This window comes from Hemibagrus wyckioides, linkage group LG13 (assembly GCF_019097595.1).
Source record: "Hemibagrus wyckioides isolate EC202008001 linkage group LG13, SWU_Hwy_1.0, whole genome shotgun sequence".
Lineage (NCBI taxonomy): Eukaryota > Metazoa > Chordata > Actinopteri > Siluriformes > Bagridae > Hemibagrus > Hemibagrus wyckioides.
Window position 1 is genome coordinate 3,238,879 of NC_080722.1, and position 10,720 is coordinate 3,249,598.

The 10,720-nt window shown below is 39.4% G+C and overlaps 1 protein-coding gene and 1 non-coding gene across 2 annotated transcripts in view; one reads left to right on the forward strand and one right to left on the reverse strand.

Annotated features, from left to right (window-relative positions):
• mkxa (mohawk homeobox a) overlaps positions 1–9,283 on the forward strand; it is a 35,182-nt gene extending 25,899 nt beyond the window's left edge. Inside the window, exons 6-7 of the mRNA XM_058406633.1 lie at positions 7,263–7,296; positions 8,750–9,283. Of these exons, the coding sequence (XP_058262616.1) occupies positions 7,263–7,296; positions 8,750–8,945 (230 nt within the window). The 3' untranslated portion in view covers positions 8,946–9,283. The remainder of the gene's footprint in view (positions 1–7,262; positions 7,297–8,749) is intronic.
• trnat-cgu (transfer RNA threonine (anticodon CGU)) lies at positions 8,534–8,605 on the reverse strand. The gene has a single exon. It is a non-coding gene; the product is annotated as a tRNA-Thr (tRNA).
• Positions 9,284–10,720: the final 1,437 nt, after the last annotated feature.

Here is a 10,720-nt window from a genome sequence, read left to right on the forward strand (position 1 = left end):
ACATCAGAGATTTTCTAGACATTATCAAGTATTTTAAATAATTATCAATAAGTCAAATATTTTTTCTTAGAAGTTATTTTATACACTAATCTTAAACATAATGGAACAATTACTAACTAGTAAATAATTACTAGCTAATTCATTTTATCAGGTTATATAAATCAAAGGTTATATTTTGCAGCTGTTGTAAAATATTTAGTGGTTAATAATAACACAAGTTAGAAATAAACAGGTAAAATAATTCCGATTATTCAATGAAAATTAAAATGTTTATTTTCTGATCAAATTGTGACTAAATATTCAGGCAGATAAAATTAATTTTAAATTTTAAATATATTTCTAACAACACTTTCCTGTTTGTTTATTTATTTATTTATTTATTTAATTGTGTGTTAAACATATTGAATTAAATTATAAATGCTCATTTTTTAGGTTGTGACCAAATAGTAAGCACTGACTGAATTGTAGCAGCAATATGTATTTAATAAAATACCTCCAGCTCTGACTCCTGTCTCTTCCTCAGTGACACTGCCTCTAAACCATACAGCATGGCCGGTCTCTCCACTGTCTTTACATGTATTTAATAAAAGGATAAAAAAATTTTAAAAAGCCGTATGCAGTCTATCGTATGCGATCGTTATGGTACAGTGACTGATTGTTTAGTATTAATGCCTACAAGTAGCTAATTATTTATTCATCAGCATGTTATTATCATGCCTTAATACTAACCGGTAAAGATCTACCTTTAAAGGAGGTCATTTGTGCTTCATTGTCTCTTTTTTATTCTTAAAAAGTAAAGAATGTCAGGTTTAAGCCCTTTGTGTCAGACAGCATTGTACTAGAGAACGCTGAGGTATGTCTCCAATTTTTTTTTGACGCTTAAAGTTAAAGACTTTTTGTCCAAGACTCAACATCCTGTCCAGATTCCATCCGTCACGTCTCCTCTGGAGAGATGAATGAACAGATGAGTTAGAGTGAGTAAATTTCCAGGCTTGGACAAATCAAGGCAATGCCCGTCTCGATGCCATGTCATCTCAGGCTTCACGCTCGTACAAGCGTGAGTGTAAGAGCAGACACGCAGCTGCAGGAAGGTCTCGGTCAGCTCAGGGGTGGCCTGTTACCCTGCTCTGACCCGATCTTTAGGTCCGGATGATCTGAGTGATTCTAGACCCTGCATCGTTCTTTTGAACAATATCCGATTGTTGTGTAGAAAGCGATGTGTGCGGAACCTGAATATCATCTTTTTCTCATTATCCATTTCCTATTCTTAACTGAAAAATATGGAAAGAGAGACAGAGAGAGAGAAAGAGAGAGAGAGAGAGAGAGAGAGAGAGGAAAAAAGGCACCATTTTAAAATGTGTTTCATCCACACATGCAAAGGTCACTGGCACAGAGAGAGAGAGAGAGAGAGAGATGAAAGAGAGATGAGGGCATGAGGAAACTAGCTGAAAGACATCAGGAAGGTGGCATTGTTTGAGGATATGCTAATCTGGCTCAAATCCAGGTGGAGAAAAACTCAGCCAGGAGCGTCTGCAGGTTTTACCAACTTAAGAAGAAGAAATATAACCGAGGACATGAAGCCACACATACATTACAGCTCAGTGGAATTCTTTTCTTCATATATATCCCAGCTGAGGAAGTTGGGGTCAGAGCGCAGAGGCAGCTATGATACAGCCCCCCTGGAGCAGAGAGGGTTAAGTGCATTGCTCAGTTGCTTAACAGTGGAGCTTGAACCCTGATCATCTAATCAACAACCCAGAGCCTTAACCACTTTAGCCACCGCTGCCACACGAATGGAGGGCTCAAGAACCCTTCGTTCTCGCAATGTATTAACCTCTAAACTTCTAGAAGGCCGTCGTCCACTCAAAAATATACACGTAAAAATTCAGGATATTGACCCAAACTTCCATTTTAATAGTAAAAATGTGTTTTCTTTGTTACACAACAATATGGATGACCAAATGACACATGGATTGAGTCTGAATATCTGCCTTTAAGCAAATATTGTCAACTAAAAACCAAAAAAAAAAAAAAAAAAAAGAGTCACTGACAAATCTGCTGTTTAAAAAGAAGGATTGTCTTCTGACAGACTGCGTGTTGGCAGCGAAGCGCTTCAATCTGTTTTTAAGGGTTCCGAAAGAATAAAACACCATATGAGTAAGACACAGGTCAGTGTTCCATGTTAGAGTAATCACTGACTCATCTCTTACTCTGACGCTTCTGCCTCGCTTCATCACAGCCTTTAAAAAAAGAAAAAAACGTCTACGGGAACTTCTGGACATACGTTCGGAATGAACCGTGTTTCCAGCGTGGTTTTTTTTTTTTAAGCTTGCTCCTGAACAAAGCCTGTGATTTCATTCCAAACGGATCGTAATCCGTTCCTAATCAGTTCACACGCTGATAAAAATCAGTTCACATGCTCATAAAAACCCCAAGCTCACATTTTTAGGTCCATGTGAGAGACAACTATAGATGCAGAAACCTCAGAAATGCCATCAGGCTTGTTCAAGTTGTAAGTGTGTGTGTGTGTGTGTGTGTGTGTTTGGCTGTTTCTTCATGTAGGTGGTTAATTCAGATCAGATAGTTATGGTGGTATTTGTGACTGACAGCGATGAGACATCACAGATGTACATTATTATCCCTCTAGCGTCAAAATAAACGTTTTTCTTTCACTCTCTCTCTCTCTCTCTCTCTCTTTCCCCTGGCGATGGTAAGTGAGCAGGAGCATTTTGGACCAGCGTTACTGAAAGACCACGATCTGTTTCTCTTCTCCCGCTCAGCAGGTTTGCAGAGCAGCTTCCAAATCCCCCAGCGTCCGTATAACACAGGCCGAGCGTTGACACACACTCGCACTCAGCCAGTAGCAAAGAACACACGCTGCAGAGGAGGAGGAGGAGAAGAAGAAAGACGGAACCAGCACAATAGTAAAACACAGAGTAACCTGATTTATGATGGGTTTATAATTTCCTTGGCATGGCTGCTGTTTTGAAAAATCTGAGTTTTAGATGTTTTAGGCAACAGAGCTTGGAAAAATGCAGCGAGGGTCTGTGTTCACTTTTTCTGGCCCTCTTTTCCTCGACGCTGTAGGAAGGAGCCGATATCGACGGAGACACAACACTTTAATGGCACAGGTGTGTGTCGATGTGGATGTGCTGCGTGAAGGCTGCGAGTGGAGAGTGAAAAAATAACCGAACACATCAATCTCTACTTCATATTAGCTTTATAAATATAATAATATACACAAATAAGGCTTGGTGGGTTGGACTTAACCATAAACATAACCATTATTATTATTTAATGTAATTGTTCATACTTAGCAATGCTGTTTGCATGTAGGATGCGTCCACTGTCCGTAGGTTTATGCATGAAATACTTATGACACTGAGAATATTTGAGAAAATGATGCTTTAGGAAGTAAATTTGTCCCTGAAAACTTATGCTAGGTGCGACAGACGGAATTAAAAGTTTATAAGAACTGCGGGCACGAAGCCTTTATTATCGCCACGATAATAATCGCTGTCATCTACATTACAGCACAGTGGAATACTTTTCTTCACATATCCCAGCTGAGGAAGTTGGGGTCAGAGCACAGGGGCAGCACCCCTGGAGCAGGGTGGGTTAAGGGCCTTGCTCAATTGCCCAACAGTGACACCTTGGTGGTGCTGGGGCTTGAACCCTGATCCTCTAATCAACAACCCAGAGCCTTAACCACTTGAGCCACCACTGCCCCCTTATAAGTGTGTTTAAAAATAAAAATAATATTAAAAATATATTAAAAATCAACAATTTCTTTTTACACACTCTGGGTGTTAATGATCGAGGTAAGGCTTCATTTCAGCCCAGTGCAGAACGGTGTATCGATGCTTTGTTTTATTTTCAAGAATGCGTAATCAGAGCTAATTGTTTTGCCTTGGAAAAAAAAATCAAGCATTGTTCTGTGATTAAACTTGGCATGAAGTCTAAAAATCAATCCAGGCTTCATGACTGATAGAGAAGAACAGAAGCAGTGGAGAATATGATAATGAGCTTATCGTACTCGATGAATCACGACATAATAAATGTCTTACTGCTAGCTGGCGCTGGTATACACACTGGACTGCAGAATAAATTATTATTACAGTATTTTATTTATAGCTAAAAAAAAATATGACATTGCCTTTGTGAATAGAGAAGAATTCCACTCATTCATAGGACTGCTTGGAAAGCGTGACTTCAAAAAAAACAAAAACGAAAGCAATTATCATGGAGTGTATTTTCAGGGCTGTAAATGGCCTGTGAAGCTGTGAATCGAATTATTTTGTTTCTGACACAGAACAGGTTTTGGATGTCCAGTTTCTCTGAGGTGCAGTGAAAAGAGAAACAACTGGATTTATTTTGGCTGAACGGAATAAGAGCTGCAAATCTCTTCGCGAGAGCTGACATGGGTTTGATTTTATGAGGGGATGCCTTTAGCCTTAAAAAAAAAAAAAAAAAAAAAGACAAGAAATCTCCTTGTAAAATCGGGTTACCCCTTCGGATACACGACTCTTAAAATCTCTATTATTTCTAATATAAATAAACGATCAGACTCGAAGATCTGTTAATTGTACTTATACTAACATTTTAGTTGTGTAATTTCGTGTAAGTTGTGTTGTGTAAGTTGTCTAACATGTTGTGTAAAATACGTAGCGTTTTTCTTCACCTAGTTAAGACTAATTTCAGCTTTTACTCTATTTGGAAGTTTGCTTTAGGGCAATTCTGGGGTAATTTCGGGAGTCTTGGTTAACTAATAAGTAATTTATAATAAATGAGCATTCTGCCATAATACTAGCATAGATTTACTAGCATGACGTTACAAAAAAAAAGGGTTTTAGCACGAGGGTGGAACTGATGGACATCTCGAGACACTTTGGTAAATAGCTCAAATGTAGTAAAGGTCATATTTTGCAGATGTTATATTAGCGTACGCTGTAATTATTGTGGAATTTTGATACGGTCAGTGTTGATAGTGTTAGCTCTGCTCCCTACTGAACGGGGAGGAGTTATAGAGTTTGATGGACGCTGATAGGAAAGACGTCCTGTGGTTGTCTTTGGTGGTCTCGGTCTAAGGCTAAATTTGTTCCGGTGCCACTCCAGTGTCGCATGTAGGGGGTGTGACACGTTGTTAAGGACGCCGAGAAGCTTCCTCAGCATTCTCCTCTCAGACACCTCAGCCAGAGACTCCAGCTCCACTCCCATGACAGAACCTGCTTTCCTTAATAAGCTTGTCGGGTCTGTTGGCGTCATCCTCATTGAGGAAGTACAGGCGACTCTGACCCTTCTTATACAGTGCATCAGTGTTTTTGGTCCAGTCCAGCTTGTTGTTTATGTGCGCACCCAGATACCTATAGTTGTCCACAATGTCCACCTCAGTGCCCATGATGCTGACTGGACACTGGGGGAGTCCTCTGCTTCCTAAAATCCACCACTAGGTCTTTGTGACATTGATTTCATCTGCACCACTCCACAAAGCTGTCCATGTAAACATGCCGTCTTTGGAGAATTGGCGTTCTTTATCGTTTATCTCTGGTTTCCTTTTGCGTCGGTGTTTAAACATCCATCCATGACTGTGTTCTTCCACTTCAGCCATACGTCTTCAGGATGGAGTAATCAAACAGCGAGTTACTGATTTAGAGAAAGCCCAATTCCTTAACATTTGAACAGCTTCTTGTAAAAAAATAAAATAAAATAAAATGGTTTGTTTGCTGAAGAAAATTGAAAGTTGTTAGAGCGAAGAAATATTTATACATCCTCTGACATTTTAGATAATTATGAGTCCCGTGTTTATTTTCAGTCAAGAGCCCAATTTATCTTCAGGTCTTTTACGGCTGTTGATCTAGCATGGTGTTTAACGAGTGTTTTGAATAGAGATGAGTTGAGGAAGCTGGAGAGAGAGAGAGCTTATTGTGGACTGCAGTCTATTACAGTGTGAGTTTTCTTTCTCTCTCTCTCTCTCTCTCTCTCTCTCTCTCTCTCTCTTTCTCTCTCCTTCCCCAAACCAGAACACAGTGTCTTTGTATTCGACACCCGCTCATAACTGATGATAATGTTTGCACTGCTCCTCTGTGCAGCATGAACGAGTTTTATTTTGTAGAATTTTACAACCTTTTTTTTATATACAGTAAAAATGTGGTTTGGATTATTTAGGAGCTGAAAAGGATTCTGAATTCTCCAACAAGTTGGAGACAGAGCAACTGATGATGGCTGTTAACAAACCTTGGGTCCAAGCGTTGAAACTGGAACATAAATGCGAGATCGGTCACTAAGTCACCTGCTGAAAGACGTAGAGCGAGCCAGAGACGATGAAGAAGATAGAGTGAAAGAGAGAAATAAAGATTTCCATCCAGAGAGCAGAAAATCTCAACAAGGATTTCAGAGGAATGTACAAGTGCTCACTTAAAGCAAAAAAAAAATCCACACCTTTTCAAGATATTTGGTGGAGATATTTCGAGAGGGTAGTTTAATAGGTGTTTTGGCTACAGCGTCGTTTCCCAGTGCTGTAAAACCATGACATCTAAGGCACGGGGAACAACAGGATATTTGGTAATCAGCCTCACAGTGACCTGAGGCAGACTTGGCCTGGTAATGGTGTGTGTGCAGACACAGACTCTGCACACGTGCCTTCTTTTTGGAGAAGAAAGAAACGGGTAGAAGAACGAGATTAGCAGCAGAGCAAGCCAGGCTTTGGGGATGATTAGGTGCTATTTGGATCTTCCAGAGTCTGGCCAAGGTTCGAATGCTCCATGCTGCCGTCCCCATCCAAGGGAGAGGAGAAGGGATGAAGGAGAAGGCGAAGAACTGAGGTCTCCCAAGAGGACATGCTGAGATTTTTCACACACAGACTTATGCAAGATGTTACATTGGAAAGGCTGTGGATAAAGCCACAGCTACACATCCTTTCAGTGTTTGGTCTTCTACAGAGCAAGCTGTGGAAAATCTATGAAATATATAGCAGCTTTAAGACCTTGTATTGGCCAGTCTCACTGGGCGGGGTCATCCATACAGAGCAAGATGAATGTATATGTGGTGTCTCACTTCTCAGAATCAAAGATTGAACAATCACCTTTCATTCCCCTCTTTACCTCAAAACCTTTCATCTTTTTCTCCCTCTCTCTCTCTCTCTCTCTCTCTCACACATACACGTGCACACATCCTCCAAATGAATTTTATTATGCTATCCATCACCATTACCCTGAGGTGAACTGCAGTTAACACTTAGCTTTGTTCTGGTGTTGTGTTTGCAGAGGCTGTGGATCATGGATCAACTAAATGTGACAAGTAAGTAGTACATTTAGCTGATTGCACTGCAACACACATGCACTAAGTGTCCGACTCCGGGCCTGTTAAACAAAAAATATACTATAAAAGCTATTAGTACAATTTAGACATTGACACCTGGCATTAGTCATTCATGTTCTATTAAAACTGCCCATGCTTAAGAAGAACAAACTGGCCAATTGCTCTCATGTTGAAATGATAGATTTACTGACCTGAACCTGAACGCTAAATTCTCACTGATACAAGCTCTTTATTTTTTTTTTCACCATATAAGAGCTATTTGGCTTTAAAACCAGCATCATTTTGTTCTTGTTCATGAACTTTCCATTACAATCCCCGCTCCTTGAACTTTTCCACATTTTGTAGCCTTACAACCTGGAAGAGACATGCACTTTAATTTGAGTCTGAGGTGCAAAAGAGTTTTATATTAAGACACATCTGGATTCTCATTTTTTTTTTTGCCCGTTCTCCTTGCCAAAATAGCAGAAGGTCTGTCAGATGTATGGAGACCACTGCTCTAGAGTCTTTCTTTAGTTATGAACCGCTTCAGTATAGCTCTGGCTAGATGCTCAGGATTATTATTATTATTCTTTCCTGGTGGAATGTAAGACGAGCCACGGTCTCCATCCTGTCTGTTTAGATATGTTCTTTAACAAACCTGGGGTTTGATCAGGAGCAGATTTGTGTATTTTAACTGCACAAATATGAATCCGTTCAATCATGTGACTTCTGATGGCAAATTGGTTGCACCAGTGTTAATTAATCCCCTCAGTTATGATGTATATTTTATGTAGACAGACAGACAGACAGACAGACAGACAGACAGATAGATAGATAGATAGATAGATAGATAGATAGATAGATAGATAGATAGATAGATACTTTATTCATCCCAGTGGGAAATTTACACATTTACATTTCAATTAAGACGTCAATTAAGATGTCAATTTCAGTTCCAAGTTGTAACACCTACAAAGGGTTCGAGGTACTGAACCAACCGCCCAAGGGTTCAAATTATTAATAGCATTGGGCTTCGATCTCATTTCAGACAAATTGAAGGCACACTCGATAGTCGAAATGTTTAAACATGCACAACTGACCGCTGATTAATAGCATCACTGATAGTTACTTTGAAAACGAAGCCAAGAAAACTGATAGATACTTTATTCATCCCAATGGGAAATTTACAAGCACAAAAAAAGTCCATGACACACACTTGCAGCAGGAAGCTACAACAAGGCATGAACGGGGATTGAACCCGTGATCTTCGGTTTACGAGACCGACGCCGTCCCACTTGGCCATCATGCCAGAACTGGAAAGAAAGAAGAGCATGAAACATACATATTTGGCATTAAGCTCTAAAATGAATACGGCATATCAATTATTACTACATAGTAGCTGATGTTTCGTTGTCTTACAGATGTTTGTGTGTAAATGTGTGTGTGTCTACAGCAGCGTCATGTCGAAGGAAAAAGGACGTGGAAAAGACGAGACGTATTGGCGAGAGATCAACGCAGCCATGGCCCTGACCAACCTGGCCAAGCCTAAAGACGGTGCTCCTGCTGGCACCACCAGCTGCATCATCCAGAAATCCTCTCATATAGCCGAAATCAAAACTGTCAAAGTACCCATCATGCACAAGTACTAGCAACCTCTGCATACGGAAAACCAACGCAACGTGACTTTTTTCTTATGTTCGGAAGTTTGCATATTTGTGTTTGTTTATATTTTGGAATATGAAGTAGACTAATGGTCTTGTTTTTTTTTTTTTTTCTATGTTAATTCTAAGTCGTTACAGTTGCCCTGAAATGCAGCACTTCGTTGTTGTTGTTTTTTTTTGAAGGTTTGTGCTTTTTTATGATGCACAAGCGCTTTTCAAGTGTTGATGATGATAACGGTATTGCGGAACGAGACACTTTTGCATTGTTAACTTATTTTGATATGACTTTTTTTTTTTTTTTTTTTTGTACTCTGAAAATTTCTATTCTATCATGCCAAAGTGCCTTCGTGTACACTAAAGAAAAAAAAAAAAAAAAAAAGGAGAGGTGCACATCTTTATACGTGACATTCCCTGCTGCAGTTCCTGGAGTTTTTTTGGTTTTTTTTTTGTATAAAGATTCTACATTTTTCTTTCACGATATATTTATACAGTGCCCAGTGTTCGGAATGATCATATACTGTGTCATGTTTACACCATTTCATCTCCATAATAAGATCTAGTCAGTGATTTTGTCACTCAATCAATACAACCGGTTAACTTCAACATCACTTCCTAGGTTATTCCCATAACGTACCATAAAATAACCCTTAAGCTATTCATTTTTACGTTTAGAATTGTTAATCTGTCAAGCGTCTTCACAGACGAGTTAGCTGTTATTTTCTTCCCAGAGCATAAGCAAGCTTTCATAAACACACACTAAAATATTTTAACTACTATGCAAGCTGACTGCTGCGGTCATTTTATAGCTATATCATGTGACACTGTGTCCACAACCGACTAAAACTAGTGCTGTGTGTTAAACTGCCTACCCATGACAGTTATTGAGTACTAACACTAACCAGTTGTATGGTTCAATTTTTTGTTTGTCTAACATGCCAGTCTTCCAGATTTTATATATAGGCTGAGGTGCAACTCATGACAACAATCACGATGACTGCAGATAGTTTTAAAAATAATTAGCATTTAGCATTGTGCGTTTTACAGTTAAAACTGGATCTGGTGGATTTAATAGCTGTCACTTGTCTCTCTGGGAATTTCTACATGCAAAGTTGCGCATCATGAATAAACCAGGCCGAAGTTATAAGTTAGCTAAGCTAGTAGATAGTGTGTGCATTGCTTTGCTCTGTGAAGTGTGAGATCGGACATGGCTAGCTGGAGCTGCCCTACTATAGCGAAAGCGGGTTTCAGATTTCATCAATGTTTAGTGTTTTACTTTTCGGAGAACGTCATTCAATAAAATGAAAATAACTGCCATGAAGTAACTCTATATCTAATGACCTAGCTACTGCTCATTTGGCTGGACATCGAGTAAATGTTTGTCATTTTCCTTCTGCTTTAGTAGGGCAGAGCTGTTTAGTTAGCCAGATATGCTTTCAAATTTAGACTCAGCATTTAATAACAAGTGCCTAATTACACGTGTAAATAAAAAACATAGTATTCTACTTTGGCATGTTCTAAATAGGTAGCACCATAGCCAGCAATAACTGAGCATACAGCTTTGCTTATGCACTTCGAATCACCCTTCAATAAAGCTTGCTAACTAACGCCAACACCATGACACTCTACACCCAGGTTTGGATTTTTATGCATTTAAGAGGCATCCAGGCTCTCAGACACTCCAGGATGCAGATCCAAAGCACCTTAAGTGCCTCTCAGAAAAGACCGACCGCCTTACCGTGAAGCGCCGATGCACAAAACACATG